General features: G+C 46.8%; 1 protein-coding gene across 1 annotated transcript in view; it reads right to left on the bottom strand.

The window, feature by feature from the left end:
- Window positions 1-210: 210 nt before the first annotated feature.
- Window positions 211-15,784, bottom strand: part of Nid1 (nidogen 1) — an 88,588-nt gene continuing 73,014 nt past the window's right edge. Inside the window, exons 15-20 of the mRNA XM_023700861.1 lie at window positions 11,606-11,732; window positions 7,810-7,981; window positions 6,740-6,897; window positions 4,144-4,267; window positions 3,272-3,384; window positions 211-2,174 (exon numbers count right to left, since the gene is read on the bottom strand). Coding sequence (XP_023556629.1) covers window positions 2,053-2,174; window positions 3,272-3,384; window positions 4,144-4,267; window positions 6,740-6,897; window positions 7,810-7,981; window positions 11,606-11,732 — 816 coding nt within the window. The 3' untranslated portion in view covers window positions 211-2,052. The remainder of the gene's footprint in view (window positions 2,175-3,271; window positions 3,385-4,143; window positions 4,268-6,739; window positions 6,898-7,809; window positions 7,982-11,605; window positions 11,733-15,784) is intronic.

A 15,784-nucleotide genomic window follows, 5' to 3' on the forward strand; every position in this document is an offset into this window, starting at 1 on the left:
GAAGTGAAAACAATGTCTAAAATGGTGGCTTGGGATTTATGATGTAGTCACTCTTCAAGTCAACTGCAAGCCCCTACGTTCTTCCTAGATTCTGGGGATACATGCAACTCCCAGCAAGATCTCATGCAGCTTGAGTCTTGGGGCTCCATGGTGAGCCAGCCTCCCAGCACTACAGCTCTTCGTTTGAAAAAGACAAACAGACTTTCTTTTTTAACAAAAACACTTTTTAATATCCTTCATAATATTTGTACAGCTGTAAACTCAAGGAATTGTTCAATACTTGTGTACATTTTGAGGAACAGTTAATAAGCACCTTCAGTGGTTTCCACAGCTTAAAACTTACCATTTGAGACTTTAGAATGAATCTAGTAAAATGAAAAAAATAGTTACAAACACTACACATCATGATGAACACTTCATATGCAGGGCTTGATATGGGATGATAAACACAAATATAATGTATGGGGCTCGCTTCATGTAGGACCCACATTTCCCCAAAATTGTGATTCTTGGGGATACAGCTGCTTCTCAAAACAACTCCAATTATTTAAGTAGGTGAGGCAAAGGCAGGAGGGAAGGGGCAGGCAGCAAGCACTAAGGCTTTAAGCAAAAGGGGGTGAGGATCTTTTGCCCAAGGAGAACAAATTCTTCCATGTCCTTAAGATATGTGAGTTTTGGCAAAAATGTACCAGCTTCTCTTTGGTGTTAATGGATTTTATTATTGGTGTTCTTAAACCCCTCCTTGGCCCCTTCCTCTTGGGGTTTCCATTCCTGCCCTTGATCAGTCTCTTCTGATGTTTTTTACCCCTCTTGCCCCATGCTGTCCTGGCTCAAACTCTTTGTTTAAATTCCAATCCAAAATTTTGGTTGTCTCAGAACTCTGGGAAGCAGCTGGAAGAGAGAACACCAGCTACTCATACGGCCAGGAAATGGTTTCGAAAAAACTTGTTCAAACATAAATATGAAACATAGTAATAGTCCCTTGCATTAGGACAAGGTATGAGGGAAGGCGTCTGAGATCTTCCTAGACTGTGTCTTTAGATGAAAATAGATGCAGCAGGGGCCACAGAGAAGAGAGACATAAAGATGTTCAGGGTTGAGAGCACACAGGTACTCAAGAATAGGGGCTGGAGGTAAGGGTTAGGTAGGCCCCAGCCGGTGCCAAGCTGGTCTCTGTAAGAATGGACACTGGTATCAGCAGCAGGACTGGAGACCAGCACAGCACCACAGCCAAAGGCTGAGACACAGGTGCTGCTGGCCAGGAGGGATAATGTGTCATCTTTGGTATCACCTAAGGCACATCAAGAGAACCCTGATCCTCAAACAGCTGACTACATCATAAATTTCTTCCCCAGGATGCTTTGTTGCCATCAACCTTTGCACTGCTGAACAGCCAGTATTCTCTCTGGGAAGGGCTGCTCATTACTGCCCACCAGCTTCCATGCAGCGCTGGAACTGGGAGGTTTGTGGTCATAAGGCAGAGAGTGTGCTCACTGACATCAGTGTCTTGGGCAGGGTAAAGGTGGTGAGGAACTGAGAAGCAAAAAGGTGGGGACAACAGGGGACATGAGAGCACCAAGAGAAATGGAGTGGCAGGGCTAACTCCCCCTTCACATCCTTGCCTGGTCTGGCCCCAGCTGGTGTACCGAACAGCTGGCAGGATGGTGGGTGCTTCAGAGTACAGGCCAATCTCAGAAGGCCCTCAAGAAGGGGCCACCCATGCCTGTGGAGGGTCTTCTCACCCCTGGGGACTAGGACTAGGGAAAGGTCCTAGGACATGGGACATTGTTTTCACCCGGGGCTCTGTAACTTTGTCTGAAGGAGGAGGTCAGGGTGGGAGATCCAACCCCTATATCAGGGCAGAGATCTTATAACAGAAGCCCTGGGTGCATATTTTGGGGTTGAGTGTGGGGAAAGTTATTTGGGCTCAGGCTGGGATAGACCTGGGCATAGCGGTCCCTCCGCTGGCGGACAGGTGCCTGTCTGGACCAAGTAGTTTCAAGTAGGGCACTGCTGTGAGATATGCGGAGAGGGAAGGAGGCATGCCTGTCTTCAGTTCCGCTCGATACAGTCTACCCCTGGGGTGTTGTCAGGGCAGCGGCAGGTCCTGCTTCCTGGGGTGGCCAGGCAGAGGTGGGTGCAGCCGCCATTGTTCACTGAGCAGTAGTTGTGACCTGGAAAAGGCAGACATCAGCGCACAGCCGCCTCTACCCTAACTCAACAGCTATGTAGTGTGCAGCCTCCTGATTAGCCCTGTTTCTGGGTTTCCCAGAGGCCAAGCTGGTGAGGGATCCAGCGGAGGGGGAGGGCTGTGCTGGCAGTCGGCCAAGCTGAGCTGCGTGTTTCCTCCTCATTAAACCAAACAGGCAGAAACTGGCTCCCGACCAGCGCCCCACAGATTCACTTACACAGACCTTAGGGAGGATTTCCACCACCCTAACATGGAGCTGAGACTCGGTCTAGCTCATACTCTTGGGTTTGTACTGCCTATAGGGAGGATGGAAGGTGAAGAGGAAACTGCTCAGAGAAGCTGGAACACAGCAGTCGAGGATCCACCTGCTGCTCTGCCACTGTGAGTGGGTGACTTTGATCAAGTGGCTTGTTTTGTCTTGTACAAAAGGAATCACAACAGCACCGACCCCACAGGGTATACAAGGTGCACATGCCTGAGTGAGCCAGCGTACGTCAAGTACCAGACTCCCGTAAGCGTCACAGGTAAGTTTCACTTCTAATTAAGCATTGCTGTTGCTGTTAAACCAAACAGATGAATATGCAAAGCAGCCGAGATGCTCTGCTGACTCTGAGGGCCTATTAGGGACCTGAAGACTGCACTCTTAGAGACCCAGCAGGGGCTCGGACTTTCCTGGCCATGCTTACATCATTTAACTTTGGCTCTGGCTCAGTTCTTGGGGGTGGTCAAAGTGCAGTTTCAACTTGATTAAGTAGGCATCTCCCCTAGAGTCTGGCTAAGCACTCCTCTAGATGTCTGGTGGGTCTTGGAGGCCCAGTCTTGGGATCTATATCTGATCCCTCAATAGTTCACAGTTCCAACATCCTGGCAACTGTGAGCCAAGCATCTACCAAGCCCTTGTGCCATGAAGTATCTACTCGGAGCAGCTAAAAACCTAACTAAACACCACTCCTGAATGGAGGGCCCTGCTGGGAGGGAACACCTCTCTCCCATAGTGCGAACCAGGCTACCAACAGCCAGCACTGCACCCTGAGCTTCATGATCCCCAGATCCCCAGGAGTGGCAGCATAGGTGAGTTACCTTGGGGACACTGTGACAGGGTGGTGGTGATGCCATATGGGCGGCTCTGCTTGTGGGGGTGGAATGTGTCTGTCACACTAGAAATTGCAAGATCAACAGCAACCACGGAATTCCTGCAAAACATCCAAAGGTAGAACACTTCTCAACAGGATAGCCTCCTTATAGTCTGGGGGCCATAAACAGACATGGTGGTCTTGCTGCCTAGCACCGCTCACGGCTCCTGAGGGGTGTATGGGGTAGAGGGCCAGGTCAAGCATGCAGTTCTTTCCTAAAGATAGGGATAAATCAGGTAGTTATAATTACTAAGGGGGACACAGGTCTACACAGACAGCCCTAGCCAGAGACCTCCTCAGCTTTCCTTCCTTCAGAAGGTATGGGAAAGCCACAGGCTAAGAATTATAATTAAACTTGCTGTGGTGGTACATGTCTAAGATTCTAGCATCCTAAAATCTAAGGCAGCAGGATTTCAAATTCTAGTCCAGCCTGAGCAACTCACTGATATCCTGTCTGAAAATAAAAAATAAAACAGGGTTAGAGATGTAGCTAAGTGCAAAAGGCCTGGGTTTAATCTCTAGTATTGATGCGGAGGAGGAAGAGGTGGTGATCGCAATGGCAGAGGCATGGAACCCTACAGCCAAGTGACTCTAGGCCAGCTCCTGGGGAAGAACAGATTCTGGGAACATGCAGATGACAATGGCACCTCCTATGCTCCTCGGAGCCTTGTCTTCCCTCCTTAACCCTCATCTCCTATGCCCTTATAACCAGAAAAGAGGGGAAAGGGGGCATCTTTGAAGGCTTAAAGGTCTAGACAAGAGTCAACAGGGAAGGACCTGACCTCCTGGAGACCCACGGTGGGGCGGCAGCCCACATACCTCTTCCAGTCTGTGTAATACAGATTCTTCCCAAAGCTTGTCACTGCGAAAGGGTACTCAAGTCCCGAGAGAACCTTGCGCACGCTGGGCTGACTCGGGTTGAGGCATTCTGCCCGATGGGTGCCTGAGCATAGGAAAAACAAGTTGCTTATTGTTCATGCAAGCAATGGGTCCTTTGTGTCCCAGGCTGAGGGTAACAGGGCCAAGAGTGGGAGAACCTCAGCAACAGACCCTAGAGATCCCAGGGCTCGCTCTTAGATGCAGGCACAGTTTCCCTTCTGGTACTCTTGCTTCTTTCATCTGCCTACACCCACCTATGTCCCAGCACCCACACCCGGGCCTAGGAGACATAAGCCAGGGTGCTGTCTCTGCGGGTCCAGCCTCCTGTCTCAGGAGGGGCTGTGCCACCTCCTGCTCTTACTCTGCTAAGAATCTCTGGATCCCAAAACTCTCTAGTCATAGCAATTACAAATGCTGCCTGGTAGCATGTGCACCACCACAGGCACTGTCCTGAGGATCAGGGGATCATTTGCATGGTGTGATAAAAAGTACAGTGGATGTTCAAATTTTTACAAATGTATTATAATAAAAGTCATATTGCCATGAAACCCCTCAAAATAGTCATTACCCATCACTTCAAACACATTTATCCCACTCTTGGCTCTTTCTGAAGCAGTTCTGGAAGGCACCTGCTGTGAGTGGCCTGAGTTGTTCAATTATAAGCTGCGTCAATGTCCCAAATAGATGCAAAAGTCTGACTCTTCAGCAAACAAATACATGAAAAAATGTGAAATATCACTAATCATTTAAGGGAAGAAATTAAAACAAGACTGAGATTCACATTACTTCAGAAACAATGGCTACGATCAAGGAATCAATAACAAATGCTGGGGGGGGGGTGCTGGGGAGAAGTAGGAACGTTTCTCCACTGTTGGTAGGAGTGCAGACTGGTACAAGTACTGTGGAAATCAGTATAGAGATTCCTTAAAAAAACAATGGCTTGGACTGGGGAGATGGCTCAGTGGAATAAGTGCTTCCCTGGCAAGTGTGAGGACCTGAGTTCAATCCCCAAAAACAAACAAACAAACAAAAAAAACAATGGCTAGAGGTTCCATTTGATTCTGCCATTCCCCTCCTGGGTATCTTCCCAAGAGAATTAAACAAAGCTTTTGTAAATTGGGTGAGGAGGAAAGGTTGAAGGGACAGCAGAGGATCACATGCAACAAGCACAAACCCTCTAACAAATGTGATCATCATGTATCTAAAGTGTAGCCATAAAATCTAATTTAAAAAAACAAAAACACTGACCTTTTCATGGTCATTTTGGCTTTAGGAAGTACGAGACCCAATAACGTGGAAGAGGACATACTGGGATGTTTTCATGAGCCTGCTTTTCCACTGGATGACTCTCAGCGACAGCATTCACTGCATTTTTTTTTAATCACGCCTTATAAAGACACTCATGGAAAGCCTCCAGAACTGCTTTAGAAAGTGGCAAAAATAGGGGCCAAGTATAGCCCAGCAGCACAGCCCCTGTATGGCAAGCCTGAGGTCCTGAGTTTAATTTCTAACACCCCTCCCCCAAAAGTGGCAAAAATAGTATGTAAACTAGGGGGAGTTCAGGGACACTAATGGTAACATTTCTTTTACTGTAATTGACTTTTAAATTTTAGCCTCCTGGGGCTGGAGAGATGGCTTAGTGGAATAAGCGCTTCCCTGGCAAGCGCAAGGACCTGAGTTCAATCCCCTGTTCCACCAAAAAAAAAAAAAAAAAAAAAAAAATCTAGCCTCCCCATATATTTTGATCACCCCTTGCCAGTACATGTGTCCTCCTTATCCCGACTGCACAGGGACACAGTGCTGCCACTAGCATCCTTGACATTTGACACAGCTTAGAATAGAGCAGGTATGGAGACTGCTGCAGAACAGGACAGTGGCTCTCCTCCCTCCACCCCAAGCCTGAGGGGCACCTGCATCTGGCAAGGAGGGCTACATGTCTGGGACTGCGCACGGGGTGCTCATGTTGGAGCTTCCTAGACTCAAAGCCCTGCTGGAGCCATGGGGACTAAAGGGAGCTTTGGAAACGTTAAGTTGAATCACATGACATGTAGCAAGCTGCCAGCCCCATTAGGTGCCACTCAGAATAGGGGACAGCCTACTCTTGGGGCAGGTAAGAATTATTTTTGGTTCTATGGGCAAAACAAAAGGTGGTTCCCTGGGGCTGGAGAGATAGCTCAGTAGGATAAGTGCTTGCCTGGCAAACTCAAGGACCTGAGTTTAATTCCCGGTTCTGCAAAAAAAAAAACAAAAAAACAAAAAACTGTATTTTGGGGCCGGGGAGATGCTCAGTGGAATAAGTTCCTTGGCAAGTGCAAGGGTCTGAGTTCAATCCCCAGTTCTGAAAAAAAAAAAAAAAAGGTGGTTCCCAGGTATTGCTACAACCACTTCAAATGTAACATTTCGCAGTCACAATGTAAAAACTGGTCAGAGTCTGGGTTGGGCAAAAATAGGGAGCAGGTTTCCCTGGGCCTGGGGGTCACTGTTTGCCAGCTCCTGACTGAGAATTCTCCCAGGATAGCATCAACCTCTCTGTCACCTGCGTCCACCCAGCACAGCTGTGATGAGAACGGGTCAAATGTCAGGCCATTGGGTAAGATCAGCTCATCCTGCGCAAGAATCCTGCGGTTCGTGCCATCCATGTAGGAAGTTTCAATTTTGGGGTTATCTCTGTTCCAGTCTGTCCAGTAAAGATTCCTGGAGGAGAAAAGGAAGAGAAAGAGAAATGCTAAATGTGTATGGGAGAAAAGTTTATGAAAAACAAATGGGTCCTTTTCCAAGGACATTTAGAGTTGGTTCCTCATCTGAATTTGGTTATTGTCACTAACAAATTCAGTTCCCTAACATAACTTTAAAAAAAAAAAAACAACTATGAACAAAACGTCATAAGTGGGGCCAGGGAGATGGCTCAGTAGAGTAAGTGCTTCCCTGGCAAACGCAAGAAATACCCTCTCAAGGGATCTGTTATGATGCTTCTGGGATTCACCAAATCAGCACTCGGTACTGTGGGCCACCCAGCTTGGTGACTTCTATTTGAGTCCATTCCCTGGTTCTGCAAAAACAAAATGTCATAAGTGACATAAACATATATTAACTCTCCATATGTTGCCTCCCGGGGCTGGAGAGATTGCTCAGTGGAATAATACAGACTCAAGGGACCAGAAGGCAAGCCGCACACCAGCAGAGGCAACAGTCAAAGCTCTTTGATCTAAGAGGTGGCAGAGCAGGCACAGCCCGAGGAATGTGCTCCCAAACAACGATGTGCTGAGGAGCCCCGTGAGAAGTCCCCAGATGGCAGGTTCACGGGCGGAGGCCAGGGACGCACGGGGCTCATGGACAGTTGAGTATGGATCCACATTCAACCCTTGCAGAAAAAAATCAATTTCTGAGCTGGCAACTTATCAAGTGTCTTGGCAAGAGATTTAAAAACGGAGCAAGTATGAAATCTGCATCATCATGCATGTGCCGGCTTTCTGCCAGCTTCCGGGATCGCTGCCAGTCACCATCCCTTACCCATTCATCTCAGGACAGCTACGCTGGCATTAGAGCCTCACATTTGAGAATATCCAGAAGGGCCAGACACAAATATAACAAAAGACACAGAAGTACCCTCTCACGGGATCCGTTATGATGCTTCTGGGATTCACCAAATCAGTATCAAACAGCACTCGGCGCTGTGTGCCATCCAGCTTGGCGACTTCTATTCGGTCCAAGTGAGAGTCCGTCCAGAACATGTTGCGGCCAAGATGGTCGATGGCAATGCCCTCGGGGCTGCCCAGATCTAGAACCAGACACAGGGCAGGTGAACTTCTCCTTTCCTTTCCTCTCTTCCTATTTGTTTTCTGTGGCGCTGGGGCCAGCACCCAGGGTCATGTCTGCTGAGCTGCATGCCCTGCCTGAAATTAGGCTTTGCTGATTACCCAGTGCTATTTCACAGGGTATCCAGTCCTTACACTTTGAAAATCCAAGTGGGAATGTATGAAATGGCGAATGTTTATAAGATAAGCAACTCTCAAAATGACAAACTAGGGCTAGCCAAATAGCTCGGAGGATTGAAGAGCCTGTAAGCAGGCACAGGGGTTGGGGGTTCAATCCCTGAGCCTGCCGTGCCAGCCCTGCCCCCAGGGCTCACTGAGATGGCAATTGAGACTGGGCGTGGTGATGCGCGCCTGTAATCCCAGCTCTTGCTCTTGGGAGGCTGTAAACAGGCAGATCACTATGAGTACAATCCGGTAGTGAGACTCTGAACACCCTGTAGACCCTTCCCTAAAATACAAAAGACAAAACACCTTACTTGTCCACCCATCATATGTGGCACTGGGAACGAGGGCAAGGTCAGGGTCTGACTATGGCCTTGGCCCACAGCTGCCAAGAATCAGACCAGATTCCAGGTTCCATGGAGCCTTGAGGAGGGACCCAGCATGCAGAGATCAAAAAGGACTTTCTGGGAGTGGGGGATAGGTACCCCCAGCTGGCTCTTGAAGGAACCCTAAGAGTTTGTCAGGCAAAGATCCTGGATAAGTTTTTGGGAAGCAGGGCCAGCACACGGGTATAAAGGAAGATGGGGAAATGGCCTGAAATGAAGCCTGTATGATTTTCTACAGCTGGAGAACATGAGCCAGAGACAAAGCGAGGATGCTGGGCATGGTGGTGGGCGTCTGTAACCCCAGAACTCGGTGGGGAGGAGCCAGGAGGACTGAAAGTTTCAGCTGAGTCTGGGCAACTTAGTGAGTCTCTAACCATAGAAAGGGCAAGGGATGTAGCTCAGTGTGAGGGCCCCGCCCCCAAGGTTGGATTCAGGGAAAAAATATTTAGACTATCACCTAAGTAAAGGTCTTTAGATGGAGATGGACCAGTAAATTAATTTTCCTTTTTCATTTAGTATGGGGTAAGATAGTCCCAGTAAATTAATTTTCCTTTTTCATTTAGTATGGGGTAAGACAGTCCAGAACAATAATATTTTCAAGAAATGCAAGTATAAACGGTGAAAAGAAGGGGTGCCACTGATTACAAATGTCTCCCTCCCGCCCTGCAGTCCAGTCCTCACTGAGCTACAGTGGTGTTCAAGTAAGTACCAGAAGCTTCAGTGTGAGCACTCAGCATTTGTCTAGCTCTACCCAAAGTTCAAGATTCCAACAGTTTCCTGGCTATAAATTCAAAACATTACAATGACATTGTATAACAAGTAGTCTCACTTAGGATTTTTCACCGAACTGATCAGGGGCAGGAAGACTCGTGGCATAGCTGGTGGGGAGGGGAAGCAGGCAGGAATGGGCAGAGGCTGCCCTACAGAGGGGCCTGGGGTTCCTTTGTCTGTACACAGTGAGTCTAGCACTTGGCCCCATTTGTGTATCAGCCTTGCCAGGGAGTCAAAACCCCTGACACTAGAGGGAAAGTGACTCAGAACTAGAAACCTCACTTGAATGACATCTTTTATTATTCAAACCCAGAGTAGTGCTTTGAAAAGTATCACGATCTTTTCCACATCCCTAGAGCCCCAGGGACAGCAAGAGTGACGTCCAAAGGCCCCTTCCCTTCTGGCTTTCAGACAGAACCGGAGTAATCCATTCTGGGGAGTACTTGGAACGAGCATATCCTGAGAGATGAGAACCACAGGGACATGCAGAGCAAGGGAAAGGCTTAAGGCGGCCTCCACACAGCACCTAGAGGTACCCCGCAGGAGATCCACACCATAACGTTTCCTCTAACACAGCCCCGGTTGTGACTTTAAACCCAGAAGTCACCAAGGCGCCTCACTCCCAAACGGGAAAACACTACACTTACTAAGGAAGGGTCTATACTTCACCCTTTACTACACAGAGAACAGGGTGGATGGCATGGTGGTGTTGTATTCTGCACTGCTGTCAAAAGGAAACTGATCATATTCACTAAAGATACTGGTTAGGATTTCAACACATAAAGAGAAAGAGAAGCCCAGGATTCTGAGTGTATGAAATGAAGAGGAAAAGGAAAGGATACCCACAGCACCTAACCATAGAAACAGTACCTGAACACCCCCCTGCCACCCCCTGCACCGCCACCACCACTACCACCACTGCTGACCATCTCTGCCTGGTGATCTTTCGTCTACAAAGACTACATTTTGGTTGAATTCTGTGTTTTTGAATTTAAGCAGGCTTTGGTTGGGAAGGCTTCTCGTTGTGCTTAAAGCATTCTTGGATGATTATCAGCTCCAGAAGCAACAGGAAATAGCAGTGATGACCTGCTCCCTCCCTCTACTGGGCTTTCAAATCAAACTGAAGATAACATTTTCGACAGAGATGAGAGGCACAAACTTCTGGTTCAGTAAGCAAAAGCGTAACAACTAGCAGAGATCATTTAAATGTCTATCTGTTTCCAGAAAAGGCCTCAGGGTTTAAATGCAAAGCCAGAGACTTAATCCAGCCTGGGCTCAGTTCCCACTGCAGCAGCTAGCTCCAGGGACAGAGCAAATGGAGGAAAGAAGTACTGTTGGGCATCCTTCCAGCGCAAAGACCCTTGCGGATTATCTACCACTAGGAGAAGCAGTAAACCGGAAATGCGAAGTCCCAAAAAGATACACAAAATGAAGCCTATATATTTTAAAGACAAATCTCTGATTTGAAGCAAGAAGATTTTATACAATGAAGGTCAAAATGACAAATCTGAGCAAAAATATTACCAGATCAGTGGATGAGTCATGACTTAAAATGTAATTCTTAATGGCACAGGAAGATTTTTACAGGCCCTAGGATGTTTGCTACAGTGGCCTTTGATCTAAAAATAACATACTCATATAAAATGGACTTGCTTTGTTGAGTATAGGCTTTAAAACACTGCACAGAATCCTGGGCTCATACTGACTTCTTCCGGCTAAGGCAATGCAAGCAATCAGTGAGACAGAAAAGAGAAGCTACCCCTAACCCCGCTGTGCTACAGGGTGAAATGACCACTCTTTAACTCACCAGCTATCTCAGGACTAGATTCAACCCTCAAGATAATGACTTGTGACCCTCCCAACTTTGTGATTCATCTGCCTGTCACGCTTCATGTAGTACACAGCAGAGTGGTCACACCAGGCTCAGCAGCCAAAGAGAAACATACACATTAATCTGGATGGTAAGCTCCGCTGTTATGCCTCAAGCCAGCTGGCTGTGGGTCTTATCAGGGAAAGGTACAGACATTTGTCCTGTTTTGATTTTATTCTCCTAAGCCAGCAACAAACTTCAGCTATAGTGTTCCTGGGCTCATGGCAGACTCTTGAGAGGAGATGGACAGATGGTGTTTGGGGACAGAGGCTCAGCCTCTCACAAACCACCACACCTGGTGAATGGCCATACATTCCACCTTCCACCTTTTACCCCTACCCGGAGCCACGCGAGCTGCTACAAAGGGGCCCAAAAAAGGGTGGGCTCTGCCTGCCTACCGTGATGGACGATGGTGGCTGGCTCTCCGCCATGCAGGCTAGCTCTCCCGATGCAGGGCTCAGTGATGTCCGTCCAGTACACCATCTTGTCCACACAGTCATAGGCCAGTCCTATGATGATTTTCTCCTACAAGGAGAAGGGCAAGGTGAGCTTCTGAAGGAGGTACACTCCAGCCTGTTATCTGTTATTATTTTTCTCTTTAGGCTAATGTTTTTTATATATCACTTCAGAAATTTGCCTACCCAAAGGTTACAGATAAAAGGCAAAATATTGGAGAGGAAGAAGTAAAACATCTATACAAGTATTATGGTTTGTGTCTAGTTGTCCCCCTCAAAGCCTCATGCAGTCATGGGACGGACTTTTATTTTTTTTTAATTATTTATTTATTTGTGTGTGTGTGTGTGTGTGTCCAGCTCAGCCCACCAGGGGGCGGGGCTGGCTGGCATGTGGTGCTGGGGGATTGAACTGTGGTCCCTGTGCTTTGCTAAGCTTGTTCTAAGTAGGCGCTTTAGACCACTGAGCCATCTCACCAGCCCGGGGCGGACTTTTAGACTTTGCGATTAATTTGTGATCCAATGCTTGAATTATGGGTACCCAGCCTGGAGCAGACAGCCTGAATGCAACAACAAAATGCTTTCTGTAGCCACTGTTGCCACTACTCCTCCCTTTCGCTCTTGTTGTTTTGCTGTTTTCCACTGCCATGAACAGCTGCCCTTTTGCCACGTGCCACTTTGCTTTGGAGCCAGCTGAATATGGACTGAAACCTCCACTAACTGAGCTAAATAAACCTTTCCAACCTTATTTTTGGGTGTTAGGTATTTTGTCCCAGCAATGACAGAAAAGTAACTGAGACACAAAGGTAATGTATTTTACATAGGAAGTACTGGGGAACCTATGAAACTATTATAATAATTAAACTGAGCAAGGCTCTTGAACACAAGGTCAATATAAACCTGTATTTCCATAAAGTAGCAAAAACCAGAAAATAAACTGTAGCCTGAAAAAAACTTCTAAAAATTTAAAAATAAGTATTTTTAAATGTGCAAGATTCCACACCAAATACTATAAAACACTGCAAAGTAAAATCATAAAAATAAAAAAGTACACTAAGGTAATGAATTGTGAGATTTAACATTGCTAAGATTATCAGTTCTCACTTAAGTAGTTATACATTCAGTTCCATTTTATCAAAGTTTCAAAAAAATTTTTTTTATTTTTGTGTGTGTGTGTGTGTGTGTGTGTGTGTGTGTGTGTGGCCAGCTCAGCCCACCAGGGGGCGGGGCTGGGCTAGCTGGCATGTGGTGCTGGGGGATCGAACCGCGGTCCCTGTGCTTTGCTAAGCTTGTTCTAAGTAGGTGCTTTAGACCACTGAGCTATCTCACCAGCCCCAAGCTTTTTTTAAAAACTTGTAGATTAATAAGCTTATTCTAAAATATTATACAGAAATGTGATAAAATCTAAAGTAGTGAGGCCGGGGAGATGGCTCAGTGGAATAAGCACTTGCCTGGCAAGCACAAGGGCCTGAGTTCAATCCCCAGTTCTACCAAAAAATAAATAAATAAAGTAGTGAAAACCATTCCAAAATAGAACCAACTTGGAAGACTAACTCTCTGTGATTTCAAGGTTTAGTACAACGGAGGCAGTGGAGAGCTGATGTGTGGTTTGGCAGAGATCAACACCACAGAACAGAGCCCAGGAAGAGATCCTCAGTCATGCAGTAAATGGTTTTCTGACACAGGCAGGGTGCTGAGGGAGAAGTCATTTCTTTCAACAAATGATGCTATGACATCCAGATCAACATGTGGGAAGACTCTTAGTTTTGCATGGGGGCACATCCTTGTAGCTCCAGCATTCTGGGAGGCTGAGGCAGGAGGACTGAAAGTCAGCCTGGCCTGGGAAAATCAGCAAAACCCTGTGCCAGAATAAAAACTAAAAGGGATCGGGGATGTAGCTTCCTGCAAACACCCTAGGTTCAATCCTCTGTACTCCACCTCCAACCCAGAAAGACTCTCAATGTGGCTCCTCACCATATACAAGAAATTAAGGGGGCTGGGGAGATAGCTCAGTAGAATAAGTGCTTGCCTGGCAAGCTCAAGGGCCAGAGTTCAATCCCTGGTTCCAAAAAAAAAGAAAGAGGGCTGGTGAGATGGCTCAGTGGTCTAAAGCACCTACTTAGAACAAGCCTAGCAAAGCACAGGGACCGCAGTTCAATCCCCCAGCACCACATGCCAGCCAGCCCCACCCCCTGGTGGGCTAAGCTGGTCACAAACACACACACACACATAAATAAATAAATAAAATTTTTTAAAAAAAAGAAAGAATATAATCCTGTTTGGGCCGGGAAGACAGCTCAGTAGAATAAGCGCTTGCCTGGCAAGCACAAGAGCCTGAGTCCAATCCTCAGTTCCTCAAAAAAAGAAAGAAATTAAAAGCTAAAGGGCTGGTGAGATGGCTCAGTGGTCTAAAGCACCTACTTGAAACAAGCTTAGCAAAGCACAGGGACCGCGGTTCAATGCCCCAGCACCACTTGCCAGCCAGCCCCGCCCCCAGGTGGGCTGAGTGGGACACACACACACACACACACACACACACACACACACACACATAGGTTTTTCCTGTCAGGCTAAGCCTGTAATAACATACAGGGTGCTCCAGACTATAAAAATTCTAAATTCATTACAGTGTATTGTGAATATACATGTGTTAGAAGTTTATATTTAGATAAAATTCTCTATTAATTTTTTTCTTTTTTTTTGGCAGAACCAGGGATTGAACTCAGGCCCTTCTGAGCTATCCCTCTGGCCCCTAAAGTTCAGAAGGATTTTTATTGGGGGCAGGGGCTGGCTCAGGATGTCTTAAGGGTAGGTCTTGCAAGACATGAGGATCTGGGGATCGAACTACAGCATCCTGAGCCTGACTACCTTTACTTAAGCAGGCACTTAAACAACTGAGCTAATGTGTAGGCTCCCTCTCAAATTTATATTACAAACCTATATTCTGTCCTATTATGTAAGTCACGTCCATAAAGACTCACCACCCGTAGCCTCTACATTGGCAGGGCAGACACAGTATCCCAAATCATCATGACCAAGTCCTCAGGTCACCTGTGCTACTTCTCGCCACACCCCATGATCATCACACTCCCATCTAAGGACAGAAAGGCCACTTCCTGCTGGAAACACACCCAAGAGCACATCCTTTGGTACACTTCCTGGGAGCATCCAATTTCAGTAATGAATGCTTCTAATCAGAAACTAGGAAGTTCTGACCAGGTTCCTCACCCCCGGGTGAGCTGATAGCTGATAGCCCTTGGGCTGTCTTCAGCAAGATCCTTGTCAGGTTGGTTTCTCAAGAATCCCTGTGACTACTGATGATTCCTCATAGTCCCTTTCTAGGCATGACCCTGTCTGTTCCTTGGCTATAAATCCCCAACTGCCTGTGCACGTTCAGAGTTGAACCCAATCTCTCTCTCACCAGAAAACCTGACTGCTATGGTCCCTGTATCCATCAAGATGGTTCTGAATAAATTCTTCTCTATTATGTTTTAACTAATCATTAAAAAAAAATGTATTTAGTACTGGGTCTATAGGGTCTCACTATGTAGATATGACTAGTAGTGATTCTCCTGTTTTCAGCCTCCCAAGCGCTGGGATTACAAGTGTGCACTACCATGGCGTCTTTAATCTTTTTAACAAATAAGTTTTCTTTAACATCCCTATGTATGGGGTGTGATCAAAAATATGGTGAATGTTTAAATAAAAATTTATTACAGTAAAAGACAGTGCCATTAATCCTCCCTCCGAATATTCCCCCTCACTTTGAGCACACATATCTGATGGCTCGTTACTTTCAGAAGAAGCAGTTCTAGAAGTCCTCTTTCATGACTCAGGGCTTCCTTGATATCCTAAACCTAAAATGATTCAAAACATTTACTGCAATTTCTACCAACAGTGTTTCGGCTGCTTCTGTTGCCTGGTCTAGCTTTCGCACTCTTAATTGGGCGCTCTGTGCGGCACCATGGGGAAGCGGGACAATCGGGTGGCCTACATGAATCCAATAGCAATGGCCAGATCAAGAGGTCCAATCCAGTCTTCAGGGCCAACCATCCAGGATTATCTGAATCGACCCAGGCCTACCTGGGAAGAAGTGAAAGAGCAACTAGAAAAGAAAAAGAAAGG

This window comes from Octodon degus, unplaced genomic scaffold, assembly GCF_000260255.1.
Source record: "Octodon degus isolate 3935 unplaced genomic scaffold, OctDeg1.0 scaffold00127, whole genome shotgun sequence".
In the NCBI taxonomy this organism is placed as follows: domain Eukaryota; kingdom Metazoa; phylum Chordata; class Mammalia; order Rodentia; family Octodontidae; genus Octodon; species Octodon degus.